The following is a 17,721-nucleotide window of genomic DNA, read 5'->3' as shown; positions in this document are numbered from 1 at the left end:
TTAAAATTACACTCTGTCTTACTACAAGTTTTATACGAAATAGTGAAATGAGAAGTTAAATACTGTATTTAAAATTATCTAAATAAATCTATATCTAAATAAAATAGCACTTCAAAGACTTGATAGATTCCGTTAATAAAAAAAAAACAAAATAAATCATTAATTCACTCACTACGTTTTGATGGTATCGATTTAAATCAATGAATGTAGAGTTACATCCCTTTAACGGTATAACTGTTATAAATTAAGAGCATAATTACTTTGAATTAATGGGAGAATGTGGTTATAAATTATTGGTATAACTGTTAAGAATTAATGGAGTGATTGTTTTAGATTAATGGCTCAAATGTTATAAATTAATGGCTTAGATGACATAAATTAATAGTTTAAATGTTATAAATTAATGGCTAAATGTATAAAATAACAGTTTAAAAGTTACAAATTAATGGCTTAAATGTTATAAATTAATAGTCTAAATGTTATAAATTAATGGCTAAATGTAAAAAAATAACAATTTAAAAGTTACAAGTTAATGTCCTACACGTTATAAATTAATAGCATAAATGTATAAAATAACGGTTTAAATGTTGTAAATTAATGGCTTAGATGTTGTAAATTAATAGCTTAAATTTTATAAATTAATGTCTTAAATGTTATAAATTAATAGCTTAAATGCTATAAATTAATAGCTTAAATGTATAAAATAACAGTTCAAATGTTGTAAATTAATGGCTTAGATGTTGTAAATTAATAGCTTAAATGTTATAAATTAATAGCATAAATGTTATAAATTAATAGTTTTGACGTTATAAATTAATTCCTTAAATGTTATAAATTAATGGCTTAAATGTTATAAATTAATAGCTTAAGTGTTGTAAATTAATGGTTTAGACGTTATAAATTACTGGTTGCAATGTTGTTATTTGATATTTTTTTTTTTATTTACCTTATATTTAAATTCTTCTTCGATGTTCACTCTCCGGAATTTCAGGCACAAAAGAGCTCGCGCGCGACTTCCGTGTTCCTTATATACCTTGACAAGGTGTCAATCAAGGTGACGAAATGTCAATCAAACGGCAACGATCTCTTGACATAGCAAAGGACGGTTTTTCCATTACAACAAAATCAAATTGAACAATTTTTTAATTTTTATCGTAAATTGGCGACTTCAACGATTTAATACGATATCCATTTTTATCACTTTAATAGTTTCTGCAAACTAAGACTAAATTCACACTTCTTTAATGCTAGTTTTCGGCTATCAATTAATTTGAACAAAATTCTCTTAGAGGCTTTTGGTGATCCAAACTTGTCTGTTGCGCAGTTCTTGGCTTGGTATCGTTAACAATTACCACGAGGAGGTGACTACGCACGAGACCTGCCCATGAGTTATTTAATAATTACACATTGATCTCAACATTCAACCTATTGGCAATGTTGAAGTGGTTACCACTTCTAAGAAAACTCTACATCTGGTCTTTTTTAGTTTTCTCAAGCACTGAAGCCATCGACAGCGCGTAGACAAAAGACTGCGACGAAGTCAGGCCATAAACAGTAGACAGGCGACGTTGGCTTCGGGGTTTTTCAGTTATTAGGTAACACAGCTAGCGTGCGGATCTGGACCAGCTCAAACTGTATTTTTACTTATTCACTTCTATTCAAATATATTTTCTACCTTACAATTTATCCACGTGTTTTCTCTGTTTACACACCGAATAACCTCAACAGGCAAGAATGTCGAGTTCTGTCCCTATGTCATCATGGGCCTGCGTTAAGAGATAGTTGTTTCGTACTCTAACTGCGAAACATATATTTCCAACGCAGCGGTTACACGAATCTTTACAAACGTAAAACAATATACATAACACAACATCTATCTTCCATACAACAATTACATTGATCAGTACAAATATCGTACAATAATTCGCATCCCTACTGGCAGCATTCGGTAAAATTGATGAGATCCCAGTGCAATCCCTTTTATGGGAAGTTCCTTGATTGCTTTATTGCATATTTGGTCACGCGCCGATGCTTTCCTGGGATTTAGGCGACGGATTAATTCTGTAACTTCTAGAGAAGTGAAAGGTTCAATCGGAGGAGACATTTGGAAGGGAGAGTGCAGATATTTCGTTATTTCCGCGGCAATATTGGAGGAATGAGGTTCAAATACGTTAGATAGGTGATTAACAAACAGGTTGGCTTTTCCTGTAGGGCTACGCGCCCATCCACTTTGCGGGCAGCGAATTGGAGGGATTATTTGCGGGGGACGCGTGAGTTTCCTGGAAGCCTTCCAATAGTGAGTAGTTGGAGTCAGCCGTGGGAGACAGATCGGCAAGATATTTTTAGAAACAGTCATTTTTATAGCTTTTAATGATATTGGTTAAATTCCTAGTTGCGTTATTTAGTTTGCGTTTGTCGTCAGGTGTTCTATGTCTCTGCCATACTCTTGTAAGTCTACGCTTTCCTGCCATTTTTTTAATATGTGATGGGGGTATTCGTGTTTATTGATAGAACTCTTAGTAGGCGTGGAAGAGCGGATAGCGTTTATTATGCTGGTGTTTACGTATTCCGTGACTGTTTCAATATCTTCATTTGTTTTTAGGGAAATTAAGGCTCATGTTGAATGATTAAAGACTTCTCTAAAGAGCTGCCGGTTGGCAAGCTGGTTATGAATAAAGCCATTAGGTGGATTTTCGATAATTGTTGAGCTAATTGTTGCAATAACGGGGGAATGATCTGAAGAGAGTTCCGCCGAGGAGTTGATTTGGACATATCTTGTCCAAAGATATTTTTAGTTATGAAGAAGTCTAGTAAATCAAGTATTTTGTTAGTGTCAGTGGGCCAGTATGTGGGTTCATATGTGGTGAGTTTATTGGTGTTTATGCTATTCAAGAGATCTTTTGCCTCTTACTGTGATAAGTCTGCCGCCCCATTGGGTATGTTTGGCGTCATGGTCTCCAGCTATGAATCTATTGCCCAGAGCATCAAGGAAGTTATCAAAGTCTTCTTTGGAAATGGAGTGTCTAGGAGGACAACATACCGCTGAAGTGGTGATCATGGCAATCTTCTGTCGCTACGTTTGTAGCTTGGAGGTAGTCCTTCTGGAACGATGGAAGCTCATAATGCTTAATGCTGATTTTGATAATAATTCCGGTGTCGTCGTGGACCTTTCTACTGGAATGTTGGGTATGGTAAAAGTTATAACCGTTTATTTTCAGGTAATTTTTGTCGGCGAAGTGAGTTTCAGATATGAGTATTACGTCGATTTGCTGTTGTTTTAAGGAAAATTCTAGTTCGTATTTGTGTTGAGCTAGACTGTTGGCATTCCAAAGAGCTATGCGTATTGCTTTTATTTTGCGTCGGAACGTATTAATTTATCCATGATGAGTGTTAATAATGATAGTAAGCTATTAATTTGTTCCGATTGTTTCTCAACCTGTTTATCGAACCTAAATTCATTGTCATCGACATCTCGATCATCCGATCGCCGTTGTTACTTGTCACACTTTGTAGTAATCACATTTGTATCAATAAATTGGCAGTTGATTAAATTTGTATGTTTAGTAATGATAAAAATTGAAATTCTAGTAAACCGTAATAGATATGTAGCAAGATGAAATTCTGGCATAAAAGTTTGAAATGAAAAAATTGAGAATTCTGTGATTTCCAATGCATATCAGAGACAATGTTATTTTAATCGAATGTTGACACTTTAACAGTTTAGTCCAATTAAAAAAAAGCATTTATAGCTGTTTAAATTATCGATAATTTTTACATTCTAATTAACAATAATTCAAACGAAATGCAAAGAAGCGAACAAATTGAAATACATTGTATAAAACTACTTACATTCTTCAGCCACTGGAGAGGCTTTATCCTCTTGAGAGATGCACTGACTCTAATACCGGAAACGAATGTTCAAAAATATGTAAAATAAGACTACGCTTCCGCGACCGCTTAAATTATGATCGACGAACAAGAACTCTAATATCGCGTACAAATTTGATTGACAAAATCTTATTACTTTCGCGTGTGATTATTCGATCGAATTTGATCAAAACTATCGTGATTTTAAAATATTGAAAAGAAACTATTGCGTAGCAAACACTGACTCTACAACCGCATTGCGCGCGGTGACAAATATTCCCTGAAAATAAAGCTGTTTAAGGGAGGAAAAGGGGGGAGATGGAAAAGAAGCGAAACTACGTTTCGACAATTTTCTTCTTTTTCCTATCGAACGTTTATTTAGAAAATACTGCTATTTTTTTACACTTAAAAATTATTATTAAGAAATTGGAACAAATATGAAAAATATTAATTGCGAATTGTGAGATATTTCTTGATAGGGAACAAATGCTTACGAATACCGTGAATGCACTACAATCATTTGCAAGAGTTATACTGTTCGCTGTTAGAATACATGCCGTGAATGTTCGTTATTAGAATACGAAAATGTTATAAATTCATGGCTTGGATGTTATAAATTAATGTATTAAATGTTGTTAATTAATAGTTTGAACGTTATAAGTTGATGGTTTAATTGTTATAAATTAACAGCTTATATGTTCTTAATTAATAGTTTAAATGTTGTTAATTAATAGCTAAAATGTTAATTAATAATCCAGATATTATAAGTTAATGGTTTAAATGTTGCTGGTTACTGGTTTAGATATTGTTGATTAATCGTTTAAATGTTGTTGATTGTTTGTTTAAATGTTGTTGATTAGTCATTTAAATGTTACTGATTAATCGTTTAAATGTTGTTTATTAATGACCTAAATGTTGTTAATTAATGGTTTAATTGTTACAAGTTAATGGTTTGAATGTTGTTAATTAATAGTTTAAATGTTATAAGTTGATGGCTTAATTATTATAAATTAATAGCTTACATTTTGTTAATTAATAGTTTAAATGTTTTAAGTTGATGGTTTAATTGTAATAAATTAATAGCTTACATTTTGTTAATTAATAGTTTAAATGTTTTAAGTTGATGGTTTAATCGTTATAAATTAATAGCTTACATTTTGTTAATTAATAGCTTAAATGTTTTAAGTTGATGGTTTAATCGTTACAAATTAATTGCTTACATTTTGTTAATTAATAGTTTAAATGTTTTAAGTTGATGGTTTAATTGTAATAAATTAATAGCTTATATTTTGTTAATTAATAGTTTAAATGTTTTAAGCTGATGGTTTAATCGTTATAAATTAATAGCTTATATTTTGTTAATTAATAGTTTAAATGTTTTAAGTTGATGGTTTAATTGTAATAAATTAATAGCTTACATTTTGTTAATTAATAGTTTAAATGTTTTAAGTTGATGGTTTAATTGTAATAAATTAATAGCTTACATTTTGTTAATTAATAGTTTAAATGTTTTAAGTTGATGGTTTAATCGTTATAAATTAATAGCTTACATTTTGTTAATTAATAGTTTAAATGTTTTAAGTTGATGGTTTAATCGTTATAAATTAATAGCTTACATTTTGTTAATTAATAGTCTAAATGTTTTAAGTTGATGGTTTAATTGTAATAAATTAAAAGCTTATATTTTGTTAATTAATAGTTTAAATGTTGCTAATTAATAATTTAAGTGCAGTTAATTAATAGCTTAAATGTTGTTAATTAATAGTTTAAATGTAATAAATTAATGGTGTAAATGTTACAAATTAATAATTGAATTGTTCATAAGAGAAAGTTTTCTTTTAATCTTTACGTTTCGGCATTTCAACGAGGAATGATTCGCGCGCGACTCGAATGTTCCTTTTATAGGTCATGTTTATTTTTCACAACATTGCGCATGATTGATCGCACGGTAACGATTATTGTCGATGTTATGGTAAATGATTCCTTTATTACAATCCAACTGAATTTAATAATTTTCCAATTTTTATTGTAAATTTAAGCTATTAATAATTTATTACAATCACGATAATTATAATTTTCCTATTTTTCATTAGCTGAAACAAAATTTACCCTTCTATGTTATTAATTTTTAACTTACAACTGTCTTAAATGTATATAGTAAATGCCACTTTATGACAAGAATATCCATTTTATATCAAAAACTCAAGCAGCCCAATATTCTTGACTACAAATAACGATGGTATACATATATACATGTACAGATTTTGATTGGAGTCAACTAATTAAAACTTTTTTTTAGGAAATTTCTAATTCTTCATCGTTTACAAAGGTCCAATCGTCGAAAAATCCTTCTTCTTCTTCTTCTTCTTCACTCTGCGACAACATCGATACTTCCTCTTCCTCGCCCTTCTTTAATAATAAATTCATAAATCAATTTTTGAAAACGTACATTTTTTATGAAAACAATTTTTATAAAAATACAAGAATTGCACGTTGCACTCACCTGTAGCTTGGTTCGTTCCCTTTCGATCATTAATTCCAATTCGAATTCTTTCTTTCTGGTCTCCCTTTCCTCACAGATCTAAAATTTACGTTAATAAACTTTTCCACAGATGCATTTATTACGAATCTTACAATCTCTTAGCTTTTGTGTTTCAAAGTATTTAACTTTATAATTCAAGAGCCAATGTCCAAGATATTCGACAGGATCGAAAGGTTTCCTTGTAATTATATCACGAAGAGCATGTGCCAAAGGTTTGCTAAGCAAGTGTTTCAAGTAAACACTGTCCGACGATAAATATTCGTTGGATGAAGATGGTAAAGATGCGGAAGAATCGATTTCATGTGGACATTCTGTTTCCCATTCCCACAATTTCCGTAATTCTTCTGTTTCTTCAAGAGTAAAGCCCATCGCGTTTAGAAGCCTATATAGAAAATTGTAGTTTTCTTAAAACGAGGTAAGAACGCTATAAATTAACATAAACAGTTCCCGGCTTCATGGAATTAGTCCATATTTAGATAGATTAAAGCTAATTTGCTAATTCGATAGAAACGATATAGAACAGTTAATATTGAGTTGAATTAAATTAGGTTACCTAGTTTTAAACTATTTAATTTTTATTTAACTTTGGTTTATCATATACGCAAAGTTCTGTTTTATCATACTCTGTTCTATTTCGTTCTATTGGTTGTATAAAATATAAGGTACAAAACGAATAGAAACAAAATCCGCTTTAAAAACGAACGATATCGCTTGAAGGTTAATATGTAAATTTATTCGACCTTCGAAATTCCTCGGTATAGCCAAGTTTTAAAAAAGTATTAATGAAGCTCTGACTCATCGATCTTTCGCGCAAGAATTTCACGATTTCTTCCCGTGGAGCTAAAGTTTCTTCCTGTGAATCATCTTGTGCGAGTCTCTTCGATATTTTCTTCGATTTTTCAATTATTTTCGCGCGTTCTTTGTGGCCAATTTCTCCTAAGAGAGCCTCACTCGTTTCTTTCGTGGTAATTGCCACATTTTTCAATATTTCATCCGCCTGTTCGCTAGTCTCGTCGAATTTTCCTCCTATCGATTTCTCCAAGTCAGATCGATTCAAACCACGTTCCTCTAGAATTTTTTTCGGCTGATCGCATCGAATTTCAAATAATTAATAACCTAATAAATTTGTATATTTGTATATAGATAGATATATAATACGTCGTTCAGTTTTGATTGCTTTTCATCTTCATCCGACTCCATCGTACTATTCTTCTCAAGGTTATGATTATTTTGCAAAACTATTTTATTTCTTTATACCAACTTCATGGCGCAAGAGGATTAATTCATTTGACTATATATATATATATAATATGAAATTAAAAATTCACTTTCTCCATTTCTCCAACAAAAGATTTTTCCTTATTTCTCCGCGACTTGATCGCTTCATTTACCTTAAAACCAACTACACCTAATTTACAAAACAAATTATCGCTCTCTTACCTGTATTTGTTACCTGTTCGTTACCTGAGACTGTAATGGGCGAAAACCTAACACAAGAATAACAATAACAGCAAGCAAAAATATTAACAATAAGAGGAAATATTAATTAAAAAAAAAAAGGAAGGTCGATTTAAAAAATGTCATCGACCGTGCTAGAAGATCGATTCGTTTAAAATCGCATACATTCTTGTTTCGTGCGATTCCGATAAGCTGTATCTTTCAAGCGGTTACGGGGAAAAGGAAACTTTTCCTTCAGAAGTTTCGACACAATTTCACATTCCTGTTGGATCAGTCGTTATCAGAGCCGCGTGTACGAAACTGCAACGTAATCTATCTGTTAGAATCACAACCGTTTTATCAATCAAGGTTCCTCGAGGTGTTCGTCGGGGGTATAATATCGATATACGTGCAATACTGCGATATAAGAGGAGACGCGTGATGTCGATCGCGGAGAAAATTGAGATCACATTGCCGACGTCTCATTGTCGATTCTCTCTCGTTTCGTTGATTTCCAATTGACATTTTCATTTCATATTATCGTTCCTCGTTCCTTTGTGATATTTCGTTCTGATATTGTGCAGTGAACAGAGAGAACTAAATGGTGAGTGATCGAAGTGTGATTGTTTCCTATTGTCGACATTTATGGGAATTGCAACGGTTGCGAACAGCACATGGGTAGAATTTTGTTTCTTGATAATCAAATACTTGTTTATGTGATAAATGCAAAAAGAACGAAATAGTAAGTGATCGCATCATGTTTCTTTCTTGTTTTAGATATTTATTGAAAATCTAACGGTCGCGAATAGCACATGGGTAAAAAATTTATTTATTGCTAATTAGCTACCTTTTTGTGTGGTAAATGAAAAAAGAACAAAATAATGTGTGATCAATGGTCGTGTTTTCTTTCTATCGTTGATATTTCTGGGAAATATAATAATGATCGTTAAAAATTGGAAATATTAGCCTTGTCACTTGTCTTTATCTGATGAATCAGAAAAATTAAAACGGGGGAGAAAATAATGATCCAGATATCAGTAATAAAATCTTCTGTATTCTCGAAATTACTTCATCTCTTTCCACTGATTCTGATTCCTTCGATTTATCGTTAGTTTTATCGACATTTCGTGATTTGCTACATTTATCGATCGAAAGGTACCGATTATTGAAGTCGAGGCAGGAAGAAATCCACCATACTTACAATTTACCTCGTCAAACGTGCAACGAAGAATTGCAAGTAAACGCTAAACATCTTCGCCTATGTTTTTACCGGAGCAACACCGGCGATAGCGAGATTTTACTCACGCGATAACGATCGTTCGACGGCCCTAAAGAGCTTAAAATCTAATTCGTCGCTATCTATCGACGGCACGGTTTTATTGCGACCGATTCGCAATTTTACACGATATTTGTTCTTCTATTTGTATATTTGTAGATGCTTTTCACGAGTGCTATACGAAACATTTAGAAGTTTCATTGGCGCTATAACGAGACTCGACTATCGTGACTATATTGATGAAATTAGAAAGCAATCTGAAAATGTACGTAGAAGTTTCGGCGCACAATTTTCCTGAAGAACAATTTTCAACGTTGCGATAATAATTCCTCGTTTTCCTGATAATACAAATATTTATATTTGTCTCTAAATGCTGCTGCTTTTACACGAATAACTCTATCGTTACAGCATATACGGCGACTGCGTGAAAATATTCTCTACACTTTCTTCGCTGTGCCCACATTCTTTGATTAATTATTTTAATATACAGGGTGGTTGGTAACTAGTGGTATAAATGTTTAAATAAATATTTCGTAAACTGGTGGTGGAATAACAAATTTTTTTTTCATTTTTCCATCGAGACAACGATGTCTACAGTGAGATCCGTCATAACGAGACGCGATAAAGTGCACGCGTACCGAGCCAAAATTCAAAGTCGATTTTCTCGAAAACAGAGCCTCGAACGAAAAATTGTTATTCTATATTTTCGACTTCTTTTTTCGCGTAGAATCAACCCCTTTCCGCTTGTACCACCAGTTACCAATCACCCTGTATAGTCGCTAAATACCATGCTGCATAGAGTACACTGTAACAGAATGCAATGGAGCAACAGTAACTTACACAACGACAACAGTGATTTATAAATCTTTGTAGAATAACGAAGGACATCGAAATCCAGCGTTCTCCATGGACGAAACGGGGAAAACGAAATCACACGAGGGCCCAAGGGAATCGATCGTCAGATGTCCGGAAACCGTGAAAGAAACGGAAGCAAGAAGCACATGGGACAACCAAATAGAGTTCTTAATGTCCTGTATCGCGATATCGATAGGTTTCGGTAATATTTGGAGGTTCCCTTTCACTGCCTATGAAAATGGCGGTGGTGTTTTCTTAATACCCTACATCATCGTTCTTTTCGTCGTTGGCAAACCATTTTATTACCTGGAGGTGATCCTTGGACAGTTCTCTTCGTCCTCGTCGATCAAAATCTGGAATATTTCGCCTGCGTTTGGTGGTAACTAGATAATTTTAATGATCCGTTATAACTAATCTATTTTCAACGACCATATTTTATTAACATCAAACTAAAGTTATTTTCATTCTCGGCAATCATATTTTATTTATTTTATTATCAGTACGAAGTAATTGAAAAGTATCGAGACAGACTAATCTTTCTTTTAGAGTCCTTTTCCTTAAATGAATTTGGAAACCATACGATTCTGTATTGTGGAATTAAAAGCGCCATTAAACATTTTTATAAACTACAATAGAACCTCTCTTGTTCGAACTGATAGGAAGACGAAATTGTTCGAATAATAGAATTTTCGAATAATAACGATCGCTTGTCTAGTATGAAATTTCATTCATTCAAATACAGATTAAGGTGAATCGATAGTTTCTGTAAATATTTATCGATCTCGTATCTTTCTGGCTGCCAAATCATACAATTTTTTCAACCCAAGTAACTGCATAGAGACCACCTTCTTTTGCTGTTTTCATTCCCTGTAAAATCATCATTGTTATCGTTTTTATCGCGATGAAATTATTTCGTTACGTCGGTATATTTCATTTTTCTCTTCCGCTGCCAGCATTAGAGGAACCTACGCGATTTGGATAATCTTCAATATTTCTTTCTTTGTTTTTTAACGTTTGCCATTCTGGCCTTTCCAACGTGTATTTTTGCTAATTCTGTTGCACTTACAGCAATTTCGAATTTTCCAATCATGTCGTACTTTGTTCCCATAGTTGCAACGCTATTAGTTTCATACCAAGTTCTCATAATTAGAATTCGCTGATATAATAAAGGAAAAGAATACATTGCATATGAACATTGATAAAACGTGTACATATTTGAAACGGCATGGTATCCCACTGGGGGTAGCCATCCACATGTTATATTATTATACCACTAAGCTATGATATTTTACCAAATGTCCTACTGGACAAATTATAAAATGTAAATAAATTGTTGAGAATTGTGGATCTTTGAAGCCGAAATAATGTTATAGGAACATTAAATTTATATTGACAGTTATTACTAAAATAATGATATATTTATTACATGGACGATTCTTTATATATTTATCGATACACACTTGCACGCGTCTCAGCACCTTCTACACCCGACTCTTCATCGACGACTCTTAACCGACTGACTGTTTACATTCCTTTGTTTCGAGACGATGCACACACACACATACTTCCACACACTGATATATACATATAAGTATTTCTACTACGCACTTAACTCAGTCCAGCACAGAAAATTACACATATCTCAACATAAATAAAAAAAAAAAATATTTGAAATGGGAAAAAGGCATCCGTTACTGGGAAATACCCTCTTCGGATAATAAAACGTCCAGATATTATGATGTTCGGTTAATTGGTGTTCGGATAAGGGCGGCTCTACTGTAATTGAAATTTCTTATCGTAAGATTTCTCTCAATAATTTTTCAATTTCGTTGCTTGTCTCCTATGACGGCGTTTATTACGCCTAGAAGAAAGATCTCAGGTCATAAAACAATAACATTATCAATCGAACAAATAAATAAATGTTATCATCGAATGACTGTACCAAAGAATTATCGTCTTAGGTGTTGGATGGTCGCAATTCTGCTCGAACGTGGCAGTGATGACATATTACAGCTCATTGATGGCTCTCACGCTCTTCTTTTTAATCGCGTCATTCTCAGCGGAATTACCCTGGGCGAAGTGCAGAGAAGAATGGGCTGATTATTGCGTCGATTCCAGCCAAAAGATCGATAGCGAATCGGTCAATGTTAGCATGTTTACTAAATTATTACACGAGAAGGAACGCAGAAGTTCCGCGGAACTCTACTTCCTGTGAGTTACACTACGAAAAGAGGAAAAAAAGAATAAACCGAAAAATAATATAAGAAAGTTGCTGATTTCTTAGTTTTTCTGTTTTCGATCTTTGTTGTCTGTAATAATTCCAGGAAAGTGGTTCTCCAAGAGAAAGATAGTATCGACGATGGAGTTGGACTGCCGGATTGGAAATTAACGTTATGTCTCCTATTTAGCTGGCTTTGCGTTATCCTAATAACGTTCCAGGGCGTGAAAAGTTCAGGAAAAGCTTCGTATTTTCTAGCCATTTTCCCATATATCATCTTATTGAGCCTTCTGATCAGAGCAGTGACCTTGGAAGGCGCTGGAACTGGGATTCTCTTCTTTCTTACTCCGAAATGGTCGAAACTCTTAGAGCCAAGCGTTTGGTACGCGGCTGTCACACAATGTTTCTTCTCCCTTTCCGTCTGCTTCGGCTCTATTATCACTTATTCGTCGCACAACGACTTCAAACATAACGTGTACAGGTAAACGAAGTCATTCGTTGTTATTTATTAACCATTTGCACCCAGCTTCTGAGAGGACATCGCAAATCTTAGTTATTTCTAATTATTTATCTAAGCAAATCTAGTTATTTATAATTAAAAATCAGTCGAAATACCCCTGCGCACGAGCAAACTTCCTTACAGGAACGAAAGGATGTCAGTCTAAACAGCGGAGTGCGCAGGATAGCATAAAATTACACAAGCCCCAACTTTCTAAAAACATATGTTTTCTTGGAGTTCTGTCTTCGCATTATACGAAGAAACAAATAAAGAAATGAAATATATGGAAATATGCCGAGTGCAAAGGGTTAATTACACCGAAAAATGTTTCACGTGAAAGTTGAATGACTTCAAGGGGGTCGTGTTTCGATGATTTATAAAGTAACCACCGAACTAATAACTTCTCGATACAAGTAGATAAATCAATTTTTATACAGAATCTGCATCTCTGTTCTATCAGAATCTATTATATTCGAGCTACATCGATTAATGCATTAGAAAACGTACAATTACATTTATAGAACTGAACAAAAAAGGAAACAAAGTTTGCCTTCTCCTAGAGAAAAGCTACAATCAGAAAAGAACATGAGAATTCGTCGCCCTTGAAACTATTCAACTTCTCTCTGAAATTTATTCACACTTCTCAATATAATTAATAGCGTGAAAGATATTTCAGCTTCGACTCTTAGACGACTCGCTATAGTAAACACTATAGTAAAAGCCGAGGAAGAAAAAAATTGTTTTCCTCGTGTTTCAGAGACGCGCTCATAGTAACTAGTGTCGACACTTTAACGAGTTTTATAGCGGGGTGCACGATCTTTGGGATTTTGGGAAATCTGGCTCATGAAATGGGTATGGAGGATATCGACAATGTAGTGAAATCTGGAGCTGGCCTGGCGTTCATCTCTTATCCTGATGCCATTGCAAAGTTCACCTTTGTACCTCAAGTAAACATAAATGAATATATAGTAAAACGAATATTAATAAATAAATATGTTCTACAGTTAGTTAGAACATGTATAGATCTTGAAACAACTAAAAATCTTCCCTTTCGTCCGTTTCCTTCGTTCTATTTCCTTGTAGTATTTTCTCATTCTTTACCGTTTGATGTCCTCGACTGAACAAAATTCATTTCAAAGTATTTCATGTGCCACTTTAGTCCTTCTTAATTTTGTGTATGTCGAAGTTGAATGAGAATGTGTACGAAACATCTGTGGTACTCAATCTCATTTTGGAATGGACAGGTAAACATTAATTATATATACAGAATGGTATTAATTATATATACATAACTGGTGGTACAAAAAAGAAGTCGGAAATATAGAATAAAAAATTTTTTCTTTTAAGTTTTTTCTTTTCATTTTTCCATCTAGACAACGATCTACAGTGAGATCCGTCATAACGAGACGCGATAAAGTGCACGCGTACCGAACGAAAATTCAAAGTCGATTTTCTCGAAAACAAAGTCTCGAACGAAAAATGTTTATTCTATATTTTCGACTTCTTTTCTCGCGTAGAATCACCCCCTTTCCGCTTGTACCGCCAGTTACCAACCACCCTGTATATAAGCTTTAATTTTTACGAAAGATACATTTATCTGTTACAGTTCTTCGCGGTTCTGTTTTTCGTGATGATGTTTGTCCTCGGCGTGGGAAGCATCGTAGGGATGGTGTCAGGAGTAGTAACTTGCTTGAAAGAAAAGCTTCCAAACATGGAAATCTGGAAAATCGTGCTTTCCGTCTGTTCAATGGGATTTGCTGTGAGCACAGTTTACGTTACTCCGGCACGTAATTTACAAATCTTGAAGCTTCTACCGTTTTACCATCTGCCTGTTTCTTTCTTCTTGTTTGAACATAATCTCTCAAACACTGCAGCGGTATTAAAATGATAATACAATAAAATTGAAATAATCTTCAAGCATTTTGTTACTTAACTTGAAAGATATCAATTATCAAAGTACAATTACGCATACAAGTAGATACATTGTACAATATCTAGTCAACTTTCGAGTTATTTGTTTCTTCGTCGATGAATGACAAGGAATAAGGAAATGAGGTTGATTTTCACGGCAGATTGTAGAATCGTATTTCTCTTTTGACACTAATCGATCAATGATAATTCGTTAATTCTACACAGGGTGGACAGTTTGTATTGACCTTGGTCGATTACTATGGTACATCGTTCGTCGTGTTCATCTTGGCTTCTTTCGAAATCACTGCCGTAACATGGGTATACGGTTTGTACATGTGTTGTATTTCACGTTGTGTTCTACATTGTTGTATTTTATATCGATCTTACATTTCTACTTTGCATATTCATTCGAAGGTTGAATTGAAATTTTGTTCGTTATATATCCATTTTGCGACTTCTACACAAATTTAACCATATTTAAACTTTATCGTATCGTTTAATAATTCCTGACTTTTTTCCTAAAACATGCATACAATATATTTTTCGGTATTTAATTTTAGTTTGCTCTTTTATTTTCTGAGAAAAATTTCTATTCTGCTTTGCCTACCGTGAGCGGTCAAAATATTTTTATTATTCTTCAAACAAATGCAATTAGTACGAAGAAAAGGCTATCTCAAGGTCAAATGACAAACAAAATCAGTAATAACAAATAATAACAGCTATTACACCCGTAATCTTGCCATAAAGACAAGACATATCAATTCAGGCCCATAACAACCCTAAGAAATCGCCATAAAATTTACCATTTTTTACAGTCCATTGTTACAAACATTTTAAAAATCGAGAAGCTTCTTAGGGTTATTGCTGATTGCGATAAAACACGGGAGAAGCTTTCCCAACTCCACTCTCGAGTAACCGTTAGTGGAGAAGGCCAATACTCATCAATATTTTTGTATAAATATAATAGATGTAAGTCTCAAACCTGGCAGGACATCAGTTCATAATATTTTGAGGGATATGCATATTATGGAAGAACAAGTAAAGACGCCATTTTATCTTATCATTGATCACCGTACAAGGGATCATATAATAAAATTTTTTTTTATTTATTTATTTAGTCGTTTACATTCACAATTTGTCCAATTTGGACATTTGGTGGAATTTTTTGCCTGTTTGATTATCATGTGGGTGGCTACCCCCAGCGAGGTACCATCTTCGTGTTTGTTAGGTTATGTTCTTTGTGAAATCTGTTGGGCGTTTCCTTTTTAGTCTCCTTTCTATGCTTGATGTGCTATAATAAAATATACGGAAGAAGAAGCGTTTAGAATATTGGGGACTAAGAGGGATATTGCTCTGATATATGCTATATGCTATATAACAAATATAGATGTCTCATATTTGTGGAATAAAATTTGGAGACCTGCATTTTTTTCAAAAACAATGAACAGGAATGACTTTGCTGAAATTATGAGGTTTATACGTTGAAGCCAACGTTTACGAAGCAATAAATTTACAATGGTATCTACAGTATGGGGCCAATTTACAGAGAACTCACAAAATTGTTATAAACCTGGTGCGTACATTACTTTTGTATAAAGAATCGCGGGAAAAATACCATGCAATAAAGCTATCGACAAGTTCAGATTCATTACTACAAAAAAACTTGTCAAGTAAAAAATTGTAAAGGTTACAAAATTACGAAAATTTTGCAAATGCATATTTGACAATAAGATAATTTGTAAGAAATACAGCAAAGTTGAAGTAGGTATATCTCTATAGAAATAAAAGTGTAATTCCATTTAAGTCTATAATTGAAATTGAAGAAATCTTATGAAAGTACATCATTTTATATACATTTAATTATAAATTAACCGTTATCCATGTTAAATCATAAAAACTATTACTTCTTTGATCATTTTGACCGCACACGATAGGAATAGGTTTAGCGTTAAGGTTTGAAGTAAAGTTTCGCAAAATGGAAATCTCACAAATTAATAATGAAACAATAAATTTAAAAATAAGGGAAATTAACGAAGTAATCAGGCAAACATCGTGACTTTTTAAAACAGGTATCGAAAATTTCCTAGACGACATCGAATTTATGCTGGACAGAAAAGCAAGTAGTTACTGGAGGATTTGTTGGTTCCTCTTGACACCGTTAATTTTGATACTGATTTTCTTTTACACTGTCGTCACTCTTTCTCCCTTGACTTACGGCGGCAGAGGATATCCTGCTACGGCTCACGCGGCTGGTACAGTCATACTGTGCTTCAGCATTCTTCAAATACCATTCTGGATGATCGTGGAGATACTGAGAAACAGGAACTTGCCATTATTAAAGGTACTGCATTAAATTCACTTTCACCATCCACATAATTTTCTTCTTTAATTCGTCCTTTTTATTACATATACATATAATATTGTTTTTATAATATGTTTCAGTCATGATTTACGTTTGTAATTTATGTATTAGGTTGTCCCAAAAGTTTCTTTCATTTCATAAGGAAATAATAGATGCAGAATATTTTTTGTTTTATATTTTATATTTTATATTATATGTTTTATGTTTTATATTTTATTGAATTATATACGATCCATTTTGTTCCAACAGATTCATACACAAGTTCCAGTAGGATCATACATAATTCAATAAAATAATATTAAACAAGAAATGTCGTGCGTCTATGATTTCTTTATAAAAGAAGAAGGAAGAAACCTTTGGGGCGACCCAATAAAGCCAAGACCAATTTCTCTAAGCCATCAGGCTGAAATAAATAAATATACATGCGTACATATACATATATACATAAAATGTAATACAAACTTAGATAAATGTTGTTCGAGATGTTGACTTCAGATAATGAATCATTTCGGCCATTGCTATCATTTTTAATAAGTTTTTACTTTGGCGTGTTGTCTTTCTTTCGTAGAATTTAAGGAAATCTTTTCTGTCAACATCGAAGTGGGGACCGATAGAAACCAATTACAGAAAAGCTTGGCTTCGCTTCAAAGAGGAGAAACTAAAAGAGAGAAACGCCAGGACAGAGCCAAGATGGCTTCAATTGATATACACTTTAATTTGTAAGAACGACAGAAAAGATTAGATAGTGATACGA

General features: G+C 33.2%; 1 protein-coding gene across 1 annotated transcript; it reads left to right on the top strand.

Annotated features, from left to right (window-relative positions):
• Positions 1-8,287: 8,287 nt before the first annotated feature.
• LOC126873334 (sodium-dependent nutrient amino acid transporter 1-like) lies at positions 8,288-17,713 on the top strand. The gene is made up of 9 exons (XM_050634091.1): positions 8,288-8,450; positions 9,996-10,356; positions 11,939-12,188; positions 12,302-12,676; positions 13,452-13,641; positions 14,301-14,477; positions 14,831-14,930; positions 16,675-16,946; positions 17,536-17,713. The coding sequence occupies exons 1-9, from the start codon at positions 8,448-8,450 to the stop codon at positions 17,707-17,709; spliced, it is 1,902 nt and encodes a 633-aa protein (XP_050490048.1). The 5' UTR covers positions 8,288-8,447; the 3' UTR covers positions 17,710-17,713.
• The last annotated feature ends 8 nt before the right edge of the window (positions 17,714-17,721 follow it).

The sequence above is a fragment of the Bombus huntii genome, chromosome 14 (genome assembly GCF_024542735.1).
Source record: "Bombus huntii isolate Logan2020A chromosome 14, iyBomHunt1.1, whole genome shotgun sequence".
NCBI classification, from domain to species: Eukaryota; Metazoa; Arthropoda; class Insecta; order Hymenoptera; family Apidae; genus Bombus; species Bombus huntii.
The sequence above is the reverse complement of the archived record's forward strand: the minus strand, read 5'-3'. Positions and strand labels throughout refer to the sequence as shown.